Here is a 19,389-nt window from a genome sequence, read left to right on the forward strand (position 1 = left end):
GTCTGGGTCGCCACATTCCTTCTGGCGACGGCTTTTGGCCGAGTGGAAACCATAGCCAGTCCTCTTCTGGGAGGGCGACGACTACTAGTTGAGTTGGCCTCTAGAGCCAGGAGGGGGACTGCGCCCTGCCTGCTCGCCTTCCCTGCACGCCCTGCCTGCACGAACTGCCACGCCACGCCCTTCTGACGCAGTTGTTGATGCAGTCTTTGTAACAAAATTGTATTTTCCTGAGGAAACAATAGAGTGCATAGCCATGATGGTATCCCCATGGGGGGTAATCCTTATTTACCTGGAACACATTAAAATTGCCTGATAGACCTCTCCAAAACTCTGCCTAAACCAAAAAAAGGAAAAGATTAAAAACACTTAGCATGATAACAGTGGTAGGGCCATCCAGAAGAGAGGTTTGAACAGAACACTACTTCTATTTTCATGCTAATAATAATAAATTCTGAGCTTTACTTAAACTGAGGAGCAGTAGGTCTTTTGGAAAAGGATACTAAGACATACCAAAAGGACAGGACTTTGAATTCATCTAAGGAGACATATTTTAAGACATGACATAGTCAATGTAATTACTTCTAATAAAAGTTAGTTTTCAAAAAATATTTGAAACTGAATTGCATTCTTCCGCCATTATTAGGTTTGTTTGTCTGTAGACATTTATAAGATAACAAAATTCATTGTTTTCTTTATGCAAACTAGAAAGGGATGAGTTTTCTTTTTTTAAGAAAACCTTTCAAGAACGTGTTTAAGCTCCTTACATGTCATTTGATCCACCACTTCAGAAATACAGTGATAATTTAGAGATTTTTGGAGGAAAAACCTGGCATGATATTCCTTTCTCAGTTACAAAGCTTCATTACAATTACAGGATACTACAGTTTTCATTTTACTATCTTTTCATAGCTCTATTTTATGAGCAATAAGTGATGGAAAAAGAAACAGACCTAAAAACTTTTATTAAAAACTGGCCCAAATTTAATAGAATCCAGGTTCAGCACAAAAGAGAGTATTCTCTGTCATAGAGGATAATAGTTGTCTGCAGAGGTGGAGTCTTGTCCTACCACACTAGAGAACGTTGCATCCAGCCTGGAAAGGCCACATAACTCCACACCACTCATTCAAGAGAGAAACCGGGGTGGATATTGGAACACTAGCATCAAAACCTGGTCCCACAAATGTCTGTGATGTCTTACTGACTATATTTCAGTGTGCCAACATTGAAGTGTTTGGAATCTGGAAAAAAAAATTTGCATACTTTGGTACCAAGAAAATTAAAATCCCAGTTTACTTTTTCCATTCTGTGAAGTGTCAACCACAAGCCACGTCTAAAGAACTCCATGGCTTTAAAGTTGGTGAAATGAGACCTCAGCTTTTTGTGATGGGTGGGCAGGTGGTTTAATTAACATAGCTTATAGAGGGGACAAAACCATAAAAGGGAAAAAATGTGGAAGATCTAATAGGTAGGTAACACTATGAGGTAGTAACAGAAGTAGTAGAAATAATTACTATTTGCATTTGGGGCAATATGTATTGAAAGCTATTGACATAACCCTCAGAATTTGTATTTATTATTCACATTTAAGGGCTGGAGGGCCTCTTGGTTTTTACAGCAAGATGGAATTAATGTATAATATACATGGAAATTATTCAATATTTCAGTTAATGGAAATATGAATGGATAACACGATCTAAAATAAATACTAATGTATACTATTAAACAATTCAACCCAGTCAGCCCAAATAAAAGAATCTGTCTTCAAAAAGATGACAGTGCTTTTCTTGTGGTAGCTTTTCTCAAATGAGGTGCTTGACAATGAATGGATAGAAAGAATATACAGCAGGTGTACCTCTAATGTTCAGTTTTCTCTTCTAGTAGGGAGATTTAAAAAAAAATGCACTTAGTTGTATATAAATACTTTTCAAAAGCTCACATATAGGGAAGAAAATTCCCTTTACAAAAAAAAAATCTGTTAATACCTACTCATTTTTTTCTTTTTTTATATATATTCTAGATCCTAGGCTTGTGACACCGTTTCCTAGTTCTACCTTAAGCACTGAGGCTAAAGTCCTACAAAACAAACAAGCTTCTCTCCTCCCCAAAAAACAGTTAAAAAAAAATTGTCAGTATCTCTACAGGCAGTGTACAGCCACAGGAAAACAGAATTAAGTTTGCCAAAGTTACACTAAATACAGAACTTCTTAATTTTGTATTTTTGTCTTTAGGAAATTATAAAACTCTGCCTCTTGTAACTATACAAATGTTATCAGAGCTTTGGAATCACCAATACTTGACACTGATCCTTCAATGCTAAAACACATTTTCATTGCTTAAATTCCAGAACTAACTTACACCGGGAAGCAGTAGAAAAGTTCACAGTCTCGGAGGTCATGCACAGCAAAACAGATCATATAAACTTTTTATTCTCTGCTGAGCTGCCTGCCATACAGTGCTGCTGAAGGTAGCCATTGGTTTTGAAGGGTATCAGCCAGGTACAGCAGGATAAGTTTTTGCAATTCTGAAAATGTCTGCCTCCAGACTCCAAAATGTATCTTACCACTGCGCTTTTTCACCATGGTACCATATTGTGAGTTGGACTAATTAGAGGTTCCATTTCATGTGAACTGTTTGACATTTCATGCTTCTGAATGTTAAGGTAAAAAACAGAAGTCTGAGTAGCAATCTTTTACCACGACACAGAAAAATCTACACATGAATGAGTATGAGTCGACGGATTTCAGCTGAGCTACTTCAACCCAGTTCGACTGAGGATCTGGCTTTTACTCTTTGTTTTGAGGAGGCTCTCAAGGCATAAACAGTAATTTTAGAGTGACAAAACTCAAAAACTTCAAGCTATGTGTTTAAGAAACTAAAACCCATCAAAACCAACATAACTTCAACACATAAGTGCTATTTTTATATTAAAAAAAAATATCTCTGCAATACAGTGCTTGATTCCAAAAAAACAGCAGCTCATCTGCACATTTGCAGCATAAATCCCCGAGACTTAAAGTATCCTTCTGAGGGAGGGAATACTGAAAATAATGCCTAGGAATGAAGAAACGTGCCTCCCTCAGTGAAATGTTCAAATAAGAGGTTAGACATGTGAAAAAAATTATCTAGGTAAACACGATTCTGCTGTAGTACAGGGATTGGATCAAATTATTTCAATGCTCTTTCTATATTCCTGTTGGTTGTTTTTTTTTTCATTATTGTGAGGTGTTAGACCTTTGGCTCCACCTGTCTCTTGGTTTACCATTTCTTATGCCTTCAACGGCCCATATCGTTGTGTGGTAAGCCTTCACAAGTTGGATGCTGACCCCTTGATGCCTCAAATTCTCCAAGTAGAAATGTGTTATGTCCTCAGCACAATTAATTACTCAGTGCTACTGAAGGTAGTCACCTATGTTTGTGCACCAAAAGATGCAAATCTGTCTGTACTCACCCCAGTGGGCAGACACAACCTGAAACACAAGGAAGGTGTGCTGAGAAAGTGAGGTTTAGCAGCTGATTCTCACAAGTTCTCTCTCTGCTAAGTTCAGGATCAACTTGTGGATTACTGCAGTTAATATAAATCTGTCCAACTGGGCAGCTGTGTGCTGGGGGAAAAAATTGACAAACACATTAGTCTTCACACCTGAAATTTTGTATTCCGTAAAGGCGTACAATAGATTTAGACTGAGAATATGTAACACAAGTGTAACATTCAGTAACACCAGTAACATCCAATTGCCTCTCTCCTGAGCATAGTTAACTTCATAGAACCCCTACAAATCTCATGCAAAATACCAAAATGAATATATTCATTTAGTAAGGGACATGACTTTCTAAACAGTTAGTCAGGAATCAGCCCTCCAAAACAGAAATGCAAAGTACTACCAACAGAGAAACAGAAATCAAAAATATCAAGAAAAGGTTTGAGCTAGATGTGACTTTCCATGCTGGAGCCACTGACTACGAATGAAACAACTCTGTTGCACGATTGCTTTTGGGTTGTGCTGAGCATACTGTGTATATGTAACAGAAATGCCCAAAGCAGTGGCAGCGTTTTAAAGTGTTTTTTGTTGGTTGCTGGGATTTGTTTATTTATTTATTAGGGAGAGAAGTTCTTGATAATTGTCAAATCAGTACAACCACCAGCTTCAAGTGCACGGGGAACAGATTTCTACTAAAGGCCAAAGAGTTGGCAATTCTAGAACTGAAACCTCAAAGAAAAGTCTTTCTCACTGAAGTAAAAGGAGCATCATAACAAGAGTATGGACCATAATACTTAATGACATATAAAATATACTGTAATAGAAAAAGCACTTGTTACATTCTTTTGCTTAAGTATGACAAAAGAAATATTATTTTTTCATATTTCAGTTACTTGGGGTTTGTGGAGGGAAAGAAAAAATATCTGTGAAAAAATACTGCCAGTGTTCAGTTCCTACAGCCATGTTTTATGGGACAAAGCTAACCTTTGTTCTACTGAAGTTCTGCTGTTTGTCATGCAGCTAAGCTTATTTACATTAGCAATCTAAAAAAAAAAAAAAATCAGTATTTTAAAGCACTGGGAAAAAAAGTTGCTCAGATTTAACAGTATTCTGGACAGTTATGCTGCTGCTTTGCACCAGCCTTTCTTTCAATCACACAAATATATAATTCCTAAATTACAGATTCCCTCCTGCAAGTTATTCATTTGTACATACTTCTCCACTCACCTATTATGTTGTTATCACAATTCATTACTCCATCGCTGCAATGGCTGCAAAAAAATACACAAAGATGTAATGCGAGCCAGGAAGATCTAAAATATCAATGTTTTTCGTTCAATAATGAAGCATGCAGTATGAATCAATAAAAAAATAACTGTATAAATGTTTGCATTGAACATTAGAACTGTGGATAAAGTGTGCATTGCCTTAACACATAAAGAATATTAATTACACTTCAAGCTTTTGCTTTCTGCATAACGTTACTAAGAGTTAAAATGCCTGGGCTGACATAAAAATATATACAGGAATACATCACTTTACCACTTCCAAAGACATCAGTGCAGTAAGAATAAACCAAGCCCTGTACATAACAGAATCATCATTATCTAAAACAAAAACGCAATGAGCAATAGCAGCAAAACAAAACCAAACACTAAACACACATATGTATATGTTACAGCAAGCTCTGGGTATGTAACTCTTGTATGAACACTCTTAACGTTATTATAAATGCTCTGTTTTGGTCACCATCAGCTTAGAACTCTGCTGAAAAGCAAGTTATTAGTTTATGTGAAAATCTTGATGATACCAACAGTTCTTAAGTTATCCCACAGTTGAAGGTAAAATCCCAATGTTGAACATAACACAATCACAAGCTATTGTGTCTGCAACAATTTTTTGTACTGAACTGGAGTGACTTTTCCCCAAGCAAAACATAGTAACAATAGATTGATAACTTTGTCTTTTCTCAACTGCTCCTAATGTGGATCATGAACAAACTATCCATCTGAAAACATGTCACAATACCATGAATTTCTATCTCATTTAGAACAAAATGAATGTTTCAATTATTTTAGTGTTCTTGGCTCACATGAGGAAACAGTGATGCAGTTACTAATTTTGATCCTCATGCTGTCTCAAACTAATTTTGCTTCAGCAATATCAGAGAATCATAGAATCATTAAGGTGGGAAAAGACCTCTAAGATCATCAAGTCCAACTGTGAACCCAACACCACCATGCCCACTAAACCATGTCCCTAAGCGCCTCATCTACCCGTCTTTTAAATACTTCCAGGGATGGTGACTCAATCACTTCCCTGGGCAGCCTGGTCCAATGTTTAACTACTCTTTCAGTAAAGAAATTTTTCCTCGCATCCAATCTAAACCTCCCCTGGTGCAACTTGAAGCCATTTCCTCTCGTCCTATTGCTAGTGACTTGGAAGAAGAGACCGACACCCACCTCGCTACAACCTCCTTTCAGGTAGTTGTAGAGGGCGATGAGGTCTCCCCTCAGCCTCCTTTTCTCCAGGCTAAACAACCCCAGTTCCCTCAGCCGCTCCTCATAAGACTTGTTCTCCAAATATGATATTATTGGAATCTGGAATAGCAACCTACTGTGACTATTATCAGAACCAACTGGAACTACAGTTCATAATCAGAACCTAAAAAAATTCAAACAACTCTATGCTAATCAAGATTCAAAATAAAAATTTTAAGTTAGTGTATCATAAAGCTTGCAGTATGTATACCCATTCACATATGGAAAATATTACACAGACAGGAACAGACACAACATGTTTCCCCCCACATGACACAGTTCAGCAAAGAAACAAGCAAACTGCATAAAACTCAACCCTAACAAGATACTGTATGCAGGGAAGCACTGAGCAACATAATACTGTCTGCTCCTGTCTAATTCCAGCCAAAATAGTCTAGTACTTTTATAAAATGGTAGCAGATCTGATAGCAACTCATTGTCAGGGAAAAAAATGTAGCTGCACTGGCTTCATTTCAGGTCCTGTGCTTCACTAGTGAACCTGAGCCCATAACTCCAGCACTATTCTCCCATTCTTTTGCAATAGCTAAGACGTCCCCAGTACACCTACTGCTAGTCAGCAAATTCAGAATCAAATTCTGTATGTGCTACAGCCACTCTGCTGTTATGTTTGGGGTTATGTATGTACCCCAAAGCATGGCAGGAAAAGTCTCCTAGCTCAAGGACTTCACAGTATAACTCAGCCAACAGGCAAAGCAGTACCAAAGGGAACTGCTAGGGAGGCAACTCAAATGCTGACATAATGTCAGTATCAGAATGAAAATATTTTAAAGAACTGATTGAAAACAACAGAGCAGAAAGGCTACTCCATAGACAAACATGAGAAGAAACTCCGGTTTGAAAGCAGAAGTTCCAAAGAGGAAGTGGTTGAGAAGAAAAAGGACGGAGAGAGCATAATAAAGATCATAGTTGTTTCTAATAAAAACACAGTGACAGATAAAAAAACCCAATACATGGTGTGTATTTTTTTCCAGTTCATCCACACATATAGTCCTAACGTGATTCTTAATGTATTACTTAGCACAAGGTAATTAAGAGGACCTGACAGTCTGCACCTCCATGATTGAAAGCCTTTCCTCTCAACAGATATGTATACAACCTTGTTAAAATGCAGCAAGCAAAAGTCATGACTAAATAGGAGATATAGGTCCCTTATTTCATCTTAAAGACTAGTAGTTGAAAACAAGTAGATATATTTTAATTAACACATTCACATGAAACATAAGCTGCCAGATCCCAAATAACTCCACTGAAATCAACAGAAAGATGGTTTACCTGTAGTTATTTCTAAAAAAAAAAAAAAGCATTTGTGGATGATCACATGATCAGTGTGCATTCAGCCAAATATCCACCACAGTGCTTAGCATAATTAGCTAAACTAGACCCTTGAGGAGGAGGATGAAAGGAAACAAATCAAAACCCCTTTCCATGGCTGCCAGTGCTGTCTGGCACATGCTCTGTGAACAAAAATATCCAGGAAGGCAGGCAACAGCGCACCTAGACTTTGCACAGCCCCGTATACAGAATGGGTTGCCTGGTACTCTCCAGGGAATCTGCCCTAAGGTAAAGATGAGCTAACCTGACGATTAAGATATAATGATCAGTATTTATGGACACTAGGCTGCTGACAAGAGTGAGAGGGAGAATGAGTATGTGTGTTTACTAAGTATTCCTATTGCAATAGGTGTCTGACAATATTAATCTCTTATATGGCCTTTACAACGAACCAAAGTAGTATGCTGATCTGCCACAGACATGATTTGGTCTGTTCTGCTTTTAATTAAGTGCTGTAACAACTGATACAGGCAGTGAGAACTCAAACATTACTTCAAGAAAAAGAATTCTGAAAGCTTGGTTGTTTTTTGGGTTTTTTTACAGAACTTGTTGTCCACATTATTTATCCTTCTCCAGACAGAACTAACAGTTGAAAAGGATGCATCTGGCACCAGCCAGAATAGTTTAACAAGTTTTCTCCTTTAATGTTATGACTATAATGATGCAAATGGAAGAGTAAGAGGACAAGAACAAATGTGAAATGTAAAGAACAATAACAGCAATGTTTGTTTATTTACCTTTGGCTGCACCTGACAGTTATTTGTGTTGTTTCTTAGTTGATAAAGCCACGTTGCTCTTTTACACTGATTCTATACTAGTGGAATACAGATTCTTAATTATTCTTCATAAATCTGGTATAGGGAAGGAGAACAGCAATGAAGGTCTAGCTGAACAGACTTGAATGGACAGTCAGGAAATGTCTGGGGTTTTCTGGAGCTCTCCACATTAGTATGGATCTACAAAATTATAGTGGCTTTTCTCTTGACTTTGCACTTCAGTATATTGGATTTTTAGCACAGCAGCATGAAAACCTAACTTCTAAAGAAGCTCTGTCCAAATATGCACAGAAAACCAATGCAGGTTTATTCTGTATGTCATTAAAAAAAATACCAAAAACAACAAAAAGCAACAACAAAAAAACCCCAAGAGGCTAGCCAGAATGATTTGACAGAACTCTTTAAAAAAGACACCATTTAGTGAGGTGAAAAAACAGTTTTGTATCTTACCATTTGCCCAAAGATGTCATAACATTTTCTCCAGGGGAATAGTCAATTCCTTGAAAATAACACGGGCATTCATTTCTGGAGTACAGGAAAAACATGTAACTGTGATTAATTCAAACTGAAGGAAGAAAAAAAAATTCCCATTGACTTAATTGCTGCTCAGAGTTCAATTGGTTGCTTTGTTGGTTTTGGTGAGGTTTTTTTGGTTGGTTGGGGGTTTTGTGTTTTGTTGTTTTTTTGGTTTTTTTTAAATACAAGAAACTGATTTCAATACTGCCATATAACTTGAGCACACTCCAAACCAAATCAGTAACTAAGAACCTCTACACAACAATGGACACTTTTTGTATCTCTTATATGCCAAAAACCAGACAATAATGTCAATGATTGTGATTAATCATTAACCAGACAATAATGTTAATCATTGTTCGATGAGTGTCAGTACTATAAAAGAGCTATTTTTGATGAATATACAAGTTCTGTATAATTCTAAGATCCCGCCAAGTTTACAGATGCATAATATCTACAAGATTACATGCTTATTAGCTTTTCACTCTGACTTGCAAATGCAGTGGTCTAAAATAGTGGGGGTGACTATCAGAATTGCAACTTTACCCACCTCTGTACACATCGGTCAGTCTTGGAATTCAAATACATTCCAGAGGGACAAGCACAGCCTTCAACACAATCACTGCTGCATGTCTCTGGCACAGACAGTGCTTGGCAGGTTCTGCCACAGGTAGATACACAAGTACTGTACTCCTTTGTATCTTCACATGAAAGAGCTGTCCAAATGAAACAAATCTCTCAAATTACAGTGCAAGAGACTCAAATACCTCCCAACAGTTTTCTGATAAACATCTCTATTCTTTCATTCCCAATCACATTAAATTCCATTAAAATTGCTATCTTGGCACTATGCTGTGTAAACTACACAGATGTAAATCTGCAGTAATAAAGAGTACAATGAAGTCTACGTAGTTAATCCAGATTTACACTGGAGAAACCGAACAGTTGAAGCTTTTTTCCTCTAACTCTGAAAATGCTTGGCTCTTGTGCATGGGCTTTGGGAAATGCACAGCATCTTAAAGAAAACATTAAAAGCAATAAATAAAATGTGTGTACTTTGCAGATGTTGCACAATACCATCTTAAGTTTTCTTATACGTATATATATAGATATATATATCCTATAAAGTTCTACTTAAAAAAAAGACCTGAAGTTCTTGAAATACTAAAAAGATTCACATATTTTATACCCTACAAGCATGACTTTCTAAATATATTCTAATAAGACTATACTTGTTTCTAGAAAAGTAAAGTAAAATTAAATGGTTTGAATGATTCATTCAGTCATAGTGGACACAGCCATTCGTGCCATAATGGCTGCAAGCAAGCCAGCCTCTTCAGATATACATACAGATAGTCCAGCTTGAGATACTTAAGCTGGACCAACTTTCCGAAATCCTCTTTATCATGCATTACAACGTGGAAAACTACATGATGTGATGGAAACTACCAGATGTTAAATTCTTGAATATTCCTTAGAAAAGATTTTCAGTCTTGTTTATGGAGCCAAACCTACTGAAACATCAGGGGTGTCAGTTTAGGGTTGTTTTATAGGGTTTCCAATTCTATAATTTTAAAAAATGTAGATGAGGGTACTACATGTCCTATCAACATCTTTTGCATCACTAAAAGTTCATATAAACTGAAGATTTTAATAATATTATCCCACTCCTCTACTTGTGAGGCTTTATAGAGCAGATAACAGATGTCACCTTTGTCTATCTCTACACTATCTATATTCTTCCATTCATTTTCAATTAAATATCAACACCAGTTCTCTACACTTATTTCAGCACTTTGTGTATTTCAGCGTCATTGACAGTAAGAGAATAAGCTGAGATTGTCAGACAGCAGAAGTTGAGAATAATCCAGCTAAAACTGCTAAATATACCACCATAATTTTTCATCTCATTCATTTAAAGAATTAGAAAAACCTAGCATCTACAAGGAAAAGAACAAATCTATTTATGCAGCTCACGAATAATATCAACATGGGTGTGAGATATTCAAAGCCATAGAAGAGATATAGACATATTTTTAGTTCTGTATACGTTTGAAGCCCTCCAACTCAACTACTTAAAAAAATCTTTGCATTGTTTCTTAAGTCAAAAGAACTAAAGAAAGCCAACTATAAAGGAACAATCCTCTAAAAACATTGGTACTAATTCTGTCTTGACAAAAAAAGAACCTTGTCCTGTACACAAAAGATCGTGCTGGAATTAATCCTCTTCTTGTTTAAAAGATTATATTCATTTAATTTTATTTTCTGATTGTCATTCTGAAGTCCTCAAACAGTAATTATTTAAGACTAGAAGTGAAAGGCAACTCACCGCAGTCTGGGACAACTCCTCTGAAATCTATTACAACTCCAGATCTTCGGCAATGATGAGCATAATGGGCCAGAGCAGAGCAAAAACAAATCTGTCCACATTTGCAAGTGTCTCTTCTGCACTGCTCAAAATAGGGAACGGGACTCAAATAGGGGTAGCATGGAGCAAAAAGTTCTTTCGTAAGGATGCTACAAGCGTCCGCTGCATAAGAGGCTATACAAATAACAGATTAAACACTGTTTCAGTGAGGGAGTTTAAAAAGACTTGGAATAAAAAATGTTTTTTATACAATGCAACTAATCAGTTATATACTAGTGCCATATATATCTTTCTGTCTTGGATATCTATACAACTGTATGGAAGGACAGAAAAGAAGTTAGCTGGTCATAGTTTTGAACTTGTTCGGGAAATGATTTTAAGATATTCGGAAAACTTTACAATACGCAGACATATATACGTACACCTACATACAGTCTCCTATCTTTAAACTGATTCATGGATGCAGGTTAGGCAACAGACATTACACACTACCCAGTGCCTTTCATAAACACACAGGATTACACATCTCTTCAGTTTAAGTCATTCCCAGTAACTACTTCAATAGGTCAGTATTTTAAAGAACAATCTGTTACCTACCCACTGTTTCAGTTGCATAAGGCTGCAACCACACCCAGAGCTGCTAGCTTGGGGTAACACTATCGCACAGGAGAACAAGAGCAGTATCAAATGGTTGCATAAGAAGCTCCAAACACAGCACTCATCTGAACATCTTAATTCTGAATGCATTAAATAATTGTGCAATAGTCAAAAGAAATAATATGCTACATTAGCATGCCCAGAAAGAGACAAATTTTTATTTCCCACAAAATAAGAAAGATGCATAAACTAGGACTTAAAAATTCCTTTTCCAGAATTTCTGACTTCCTGTACAGGCCACTTTTTTCTACATTCATGTCCAAACCCATTACCAAGAATGCAGCTTCTTAGTGCTGCACATTGTATAAATACTTAAAAGAGGGGATGATGATGTAGCAGGAGATGTGATGATTTCCTAGCACTGCTGAAAGTACAGGCAAAACCCTAATCGATATTTTACCTCTGTATCTTGCCTAAAAGTGTGCAGATTCCAAGACAAGAAGTGGTAGGAACTGTGAAATGGATATAACTGATGATCTACAAAGTTCATCATTATTAAAGGATGTCTTAGTGACCATCTGTGGTCCTCGTGGCATCAGCCACTAGCATCTTTCCTCAACTGGATCCTCTCAGCTGAATCTAAATGCTGGCAGTGCATAAGTATCTTTCTCCTACTCATTCTCCTCCATAGCAGACAACTAAACCAAATGTTTCACTTTTTCAGTATTTTCAAAAATGAATACTGTAATACTTTTGAGTCTCCATCTTAACTAGCAGCATCACCGATACTAGACATACTACGAACCTTTAATGAATGTCTAACTTAACACATTGTAACTGCAAACCAGAAATAAAAAGGGGGTACTTCAAGTGCCTCTGCAAGTATCACAAAATACTTAAACAATATACTACATGATTTGTTAGGGGATTGAACTCAACAAATGCTACCTGTAAGTAGTAATTTTTTCAGTGGGTAGGACTGGTTATTACTTTACCTGATCCAACTAGGAAAATCGGCACAGATATAATAAGTAGAAATGCATTTGTCAATAACAATTGACCTTCACTGCCCACCTGCCTGCAGATGAATATCACACGGATCCATTTGCAAACTGTCATGCACAAAAGTGCACGCTGATGAAGTTTTCCATGTGTTTCCAAACAGCTCTGGGGTGCTTTCAGTTACTCCAACTGGAGATCTTTTACAAAACAGAAGTCAGTTACAAAAGGTACAGTGAATTTACAGAATGGTCTCAGTTCTATCACTCCCTTCAGCAGAGCCGATTCAAGCTCCCCTTCCACTGTCCCATATTCTCATGCACTCTCCCATAAAGCACTGTCAGCTTAAGTTTCAGGACTCGACTCTTTCCTTCCAGGCAAAGGGCCAGAAATGAAAGAGAAGATGTGCTCTAGAGCCATTAGATATTTTGTAATGAAGGACAGATCAAAACAGACCAAGTTCCATCTTCACAAGAGAGAAGGAGGGAGCACCACTGTCCTGAAAATCTGCACTCTCTTATTCATACTTCTGCCACCTCAGTAATATCTGATCCATTTTCATCTCTCCTCTACCTATAATTTCCTGTCTGTTCCTGGGTAGCTGACTTCCCAGGCTCTCTAGTCCCTGCAAGAAAGAGGAAGGAACAGAAATCCAAGGGTCCAGAGATATATACTGCAAGAGCAATTGAATAGATATCCATGAGGCCCAGGTAAGCAGAGGGGCAACAGAAGCTGAAAGATAGAAAGACTTTGATCAAAATAACCAAGGCACATTAATATTGTATAGGAAGAATGACCAAGAGCATGCATTTAAACATGGGATGTTACACTCTAGGGAAAAGATTGCATTAGGCATACAACCAGTAGTATTACTTCTGGTAAAGTAGCTGGGGGTGGAGGTGTTGCAAAAGACACCACTGTCTATGGCAAGTCTCCCAAATCTGGTGTGGATCAGGTGTTTTGTGTACATGTCAAGATGCTTGCACATTATGGTTTGTGTCATGTCTCAGCACAATTCTGAAGTTCCTGTAGTTTAAGGGCTTTTTTCACAAATATCAACTATTGAACAACTTCTCACTTATTTGAGAACAAGTCCAAAGACTGTCATCAAAAATACACTACAAAACTTATTTGCTTCAGAGAAATATTTTAAGTAGTTTTACATAAATAATATCTCTTCATTGAGATCCTGTCTATATATTTCCTAGTCTCGTTATAAACAATATTCTGATAATACTTTTTAATCTCTAAGATAGAAATTGTTCAAAAATCCACTAGAATATTTGTGTGTGTGTGTGTTTTTACATGGGAACTATTATGGAAAGTTTTCCCATTTTTCTATTAGTTTTGATTTAAAAAAATCCAACTGTTTTGAGAGAAAAGTTCTCCTACTCTTTTTTTCCTCTCAGTCAAAGAAATATTCTGTCATGATCTAAATTCATGTTCTCCTTCTCCCACTTCCATTAGGCTGCTTGATCCTCTGGAAGTGAATTTGTTCTTTAGTATCTGTAGGAAATATGCTGCAAAGAAGCTGGACAAACAGCAATCTTGACTGTGGTGCTCAGGCAGCTCTGACCACCTTTCACTGCATCACAATGAAGAGAAGCTCAAGCAACAGCCAACAGCCAATTTGTGTTGCCGACCTGCAGACACTGAACAATGAAGGCTCTGTCAGACAGAGCAGATTAGAATTTGCAGCAGAAAACAGGAGCTGGAAAGAGATAAAGAGGCTTGCAGGGAAGCAGAAAGTCCCTTATATAGGCCATTCCATATTTTGGACAAAACTTTTCAGATAAACTAGCACTTATGAGTCATATATATTTCATCATTTTTATATTAAAATACTTTAAGTAAAACCTGGCTTGATATCCTGTAGTTGAAGTTACAGATTTTCTGTTAGCAAACAAAAACCTACCACCTATCTCACTAACACAAAACTTCAAAATAAATTATTCTTGGTATCTATCCATTCAGCTTCAGTACACACTTGATCTACCACTCTAACTGTAGATATTCATATACTGGCAAATAGAAATCTTGCAGCTATTCATACAAAAAATCATCCTCCGTATTTCCATTGAAGGTTCCACAAAGGCCCACAGTATCATCTTTCCACCGTCCATCAGCTTGAAGGTAAAGCCTCATTCCTTCTCTGTCATACAGTATCTGTAATCCAATGTGTGTCTTTACTTGAAGAAATACAGAGGAGAGTTTCCGTATTTCAAATAACTCTGGTGAGTAAAAGCAGAGATTGTTGAAAAGCAAAGGAAACCTGCTTGTAATTTGCATTTTGTTTCTTGTCATTTCACTGTTTTGTTTTATATCATTTTTACATAAGTTACATTTTTTCCTATTAAGACCTTATGTTCCCCTAATCATTGATTTCTCATGAAAGGTTACACTGATTCACACGTTAAAGAAGAAAACAAGAAACTTATGACAGTCACCACACTTTTTAAAACTGCATCCAGAGTTCACTGGAATATTCATAAAGGTTAACTAAAAGCAAATCAATTTAAAGACACAAACATTGCAGATAACACTGCAGACCATTTATTTTAGACAACCTAATCCTAACACCAGCAACATGCTTCCTGTATTAAAGCCTTTTTTGGGAAATTCCCAAAGAGCCAAGGCCCCACAGACATCAAATGTATTAATAATTTGCATATAAAGCTCTCATTGAAGCTGACACTGAAACTCACAGAACAGAGTCACATATTCACGTGTAGAATACTTGGTAATGTCTTCCAGAAGGAGAGATTTAAAAACTCGTCGAAGCAAAAAGAAAAAGAAACAAAAGAAATTCTGTGTCTGAAAATCTATAGTTTATCTGTAAGGGGCAAGAGTGCTCCTTCCACTTATATTTACTCTAGTTGCTTACAAAAAAGGGAAAAGAAATTACTCAGCTCAAGAATCAGAGAAAATAATTTCCCCTCTGAAAAGAACTAACCAACCTTGTAAGTGTGAGGGATGGCATTTGGACTTGTTAGAGACAGAACATACTCAGCATAAGAGACACTAGCACAATACAGCTACTGTACAACTCCTACCATTAGTGTAAAAAGTACATCAGCAGTTAATTTGTGAAACATTTAATAAAAAATTAATAATGTTGATATTAACAATATACCACTTAACTTCAGTATGTTAGCAATATTGACAGTATCACAACATACACGTATGCCATTAAAATACTGCTTTAGTGCTTGATAGGCATTATATGCTTATATATTATTCCTTACCATCTGCGTAAGGCAGGTTAATTTTGTACTGGTCATATACCAAAACATCTCCTGAATGAGTCAGAGTCACTTGCCTCTTGGGGTCCTGCTTAAGAATAAAGCTGATTGATTGGATACATGATCCATCCTGGTTCTACAAGTAAAAGCAAAATAAATTAAAAAAAAGTAGGATGAATGTTAAATAAGAGTGCAAGTAAAGCTATAATTACTGGGGAATTGAAAATTTTCAGTTGTATCTTGCTTCTTAGCAGACTGCATACAGCTTTACAGCTAAGTAAGAAAACTTACTGTTTTGAATGATTTCACACGTATGTTAATCTAACACTAACCTGTTATGCAAATACAGCACAAAAGTGGGATTTGGAAAGAGAAACTTAAACAATTCTTACATAGCTTAGTACAAAGACACCTGTAATTCATGAGACGCCCCGATTAAAAACCCACTGAGGCTGAGTTAATGTTCACAAATAAGGCTGCATTATCCACATAGCAGTGCACAGAAATCCAAGTCTGTACTTTAAATTAAAGTGTTCTGATATACCCAGCTTCTTTTAAAGCATATTTAAGATATAAAATTCTTTTAAAGACAAACAGTAATGAAAGACAGAAGCATCTTGTCAATCATTATTTAAAACAGCATTTAAGTTCATTATTTCTGAGGAGTTGTAGAGTATGTTCATAAGCTCCCTGGATGAATATTGACGAAAGAAAGGCAGTATCATGACAGCATACAATATCAAAAGATCCAAATGGCCCAACCTGCTTATTGTTACTACCATTGCTTATTCTTATTTCTGTTTCAGTTCCCTAAGTCAAAACATCATATAGAAAAAACATGAAAAGGAATACTGCATTTCAGTCAGGATGAAACATACTCCAAAGAAATCCTAGATCAACCTCATCTACCTTTCCTACACCCACCCTCTTCAGTGGCACTTAACTGTCAACATTACCAAAAGCAGCTAATTGACTGAAATGCTAGTATTTGACAACATAAAGAAGCTACATGGCCTACACAAGAAAATTTCACCACAGCTTAAAGATCAGTAACTGAATTCAAGTTAACTGCTTTCATCAAAACGGAAATTAACTATAGTCCACTTGGTTCTACATTAGTTAAGCTGGATTTTTTTTCCATTCAAGTAAGTCCTGAAACAGGTTGGTACCTAAATGAAGTCCCAAACTTCTTAGTATTCCTGCATGTTTTATGCTACTGTAGTGATCTTCAACTAAACACCATACCACACAGGTGGAAAGCAGCACAAGTCTGAGGGCTACTGAATATTGAATGTTTTCAACGTATCACAGTAACAAATACACCTGTACTAAATAATATGGAAACTAGCCAGATAGATGATTAACTCGTATCAAAGTTTCCAGGCCAGGACTTCCACCTTTCAGAATAACTACAAGTACTTTGGCTTTCAACACCACTAAGGAAAGAATGCTTATTAAAGCATGTTTATTAATCACAGAAGATTTACAGACTTAACAGAATGAGTTTGATCACCACTTAATTTTTTAAAAAGAAAAATGTTCTATCACAGAGAATCAGGCACAGAGGTGGATCGAGAGATGACTTGAACTTTACTATGTCAGCATCCTGTAATTCATCTTGCTATATGCTGAAAAACATCAGAATCACAGTCCACCTTCTACTTTCTCTTTGCTCTAGGAAGGAATTAAGTTTCTGCCACTCCTGCTATACTCTTTACTATAGCTTCTGAGACATCAGCTTATTTACATTGGCTTAGCACGGCTGGATAAAGTTAAGAGACTGTCTATTCCCTGCCATCTACAGAGGAAAGGGGGAAGCACCCAACTGCTGTTTCTTCTGTTCAGCCTCCTTCACTGCAAGACCTTGTAACCATTTAAAAGGTATTCCAGAACAACAATAAAAATTGGGTCCCGCCACTTTTGGCACACTATTTGTTCATTTTACTCTCATCTTGATTATGCATCTTCAATGTCTCATAATGTCTTATATACCAAAACATACACAGATATGTCTGAAATCACTTGGTCAAAGAGCAGCATAGGTCTCACTGCAGGAAATTTCTCATTGATTGCATCTGGCCCTGAGCTGCAGTCCAGAAGTGTCCAGCAGAGGTGCGGGAGGCTGCACTTTCCAGTCCCACTGCCTACACTGAAGGCATAACTGATGATGAAACAGTAAAATGTTAAGTATCTTCAGTGCTGAAAGGGGCACTGAACAAGATTTAGTTAAAATATCCCTACCTTTGGACAGTCGCACTAACAGCAAAATTATACTGTGAATAGCACTATTCACAGTGCAAACAGATTAGGAAGTTCAGTTCAAATATTTACACTTTTATCCAACTCTCACTGACTGTCACTGGGACTTGCCTAATACAGGGCAAACGTCACCCTACTCATTGAAAACAATTACTAGAGCTGCAAGGATCTCTGAACACTACCATGTGGCTTTGACAGATGCTGAACTAGCATGGAGCAGATCATGTCAGTCCTTCAAGTACCATGGACACACAAGTACACACAGTGGTGTGTAAAGATTAAAAACTACATTCATAATTTTCCTGCCTCTAAATAATAGTGCAACACTGATCTTTCACCAACAGCTGAAATGATAAAATGAAACTTAAAGATAGTGAATTATAAAAATAACTGGAGATATTTCATCAGCTCAACCAGCTCTCCTGGACTGATGGTGAAGACAGATACCTGCATTGTAGCTTATCTTGTTGTCCTGTCTCTTTACTAAGAAATTAGGTTTCTGTGCATATCATTCAGCAACAGTGGCTATAAATTGACAATTTTGTCAACCTTTTAAGAAGCTGAAAATAAAAGAATACCAGCTGGTATGCGTAGTGGACCAGAGCCAAGAGAACAACCCTCCATAGTACATACATTACTACACAATATTGACAAAAGCTTTATTATTCCCTCATGCTGAAACTAAAGGAGAAATTCTGCCTGACAATTATTCTCTGTTCCAATGAACTGCTTCTTTCACAGCACTGCCCCTGCCAACTTTCAGCAGGTGTTTTCGCAGGAATGGACATTTCTCTTACTAGATAAAAAAAAAATTCTATATTCAGAAGATCTTCTCATCATACAAACTACAAAGCCAGGGAGGTTGTCACCTGAAACTCAGATAAGGTTAAGCTGTGCTGATCACTCGACTGATTCTCCTTCCAGAAAGTGCTTAAACAAAATTTCACATCATTTTGAAATAACTTGTTGCCTGATGACTGTTTATGTCACCAGCTCTAAGGCTCTAGATGACTGGATTCTTTGTGATTCAGAGAGCTAAAATCTCCCCAGGTATTTTCTTTCTACATTTTTTAATCTGCTTGAATGAGATGGGACTGATAAGGTTTTTTTTTTAAAAAAGCACACAAAATCTCAAACCATCAAGAAATATGAGATTCTGCACTACGAATCTTTTAGCTTCCCATTTCAATTCATTAATTTTTATAAATGGGAAAAAGATAATGGATGGTGCCTAGGGAACTGTAAAGCAGCTCTTCTGC

The 19,389-nt window shown here is 36.9% G+C and overlaps 1 protein-coding gene across 1 annotated transcript in view; it reads right to left on the minus strand.

Annotated features, from left to right (window-relative positions):
* The window catches only part of OTOG (otogelin), a 108,761-nt gene that overhangs the window by 65,723 nt on the left and 23,649 nt on the right, over positions 1 to 19,389 (minus strand). The window contains exons 13-20 of the mRNA XM_009328550.1: positions 15,875 to 16,007; positions 14,683 to 14,860; positions 12,705 to 12,829; positions 10,995 to 11,207; positions 9,216 to 9,381; positions 8,600 to 8,674; positions 4,708 to 4,751; positions 3,450 to 3,603 (exon numbers count right to left, since the gene is read on the minus strand). Coding sequence (XP_009326825.1) covers positions 3,450 to 3,603; positions 4,708 to 4,751; positions 8,600 to 8,674; positions 9,216 to 9,381; positions 10,995 to 11,207; positions 12,705 to 12,829; positions 14,683 to 14,860; positions 15,875 to 16,007 — 1,088 coding nt within the window. The remainder of the gene's footprint in view (positions 1 to 3,449; positions 3,604 to 4,707; positions 4,752 to 8,599; positions 8,675 to 9,215; positions 9,382 to 10,994; positions 11,208 to 12,704; positions 12,830 to 14,682; positions 14,861 to 15,874; positions 16,008 to 19,389) is intronic.

This window comes from Pygoscelis adeliae, unplaced genomic scaffold (assembly GCF_000699105.1).
Source record: "Pygoscelis adeliae isolate BGI_AS28 unplaced genomic scaffold, ASM69910v1 Scaffold166, whole genome shotgun sequence".
Taxonomy (NCBI): Eukaryota; Metazoa; Chordata; class Aves; order Sphenisciformes; family Spheniscidae; genus Pygoscelis; species Pygoscelis adeliae.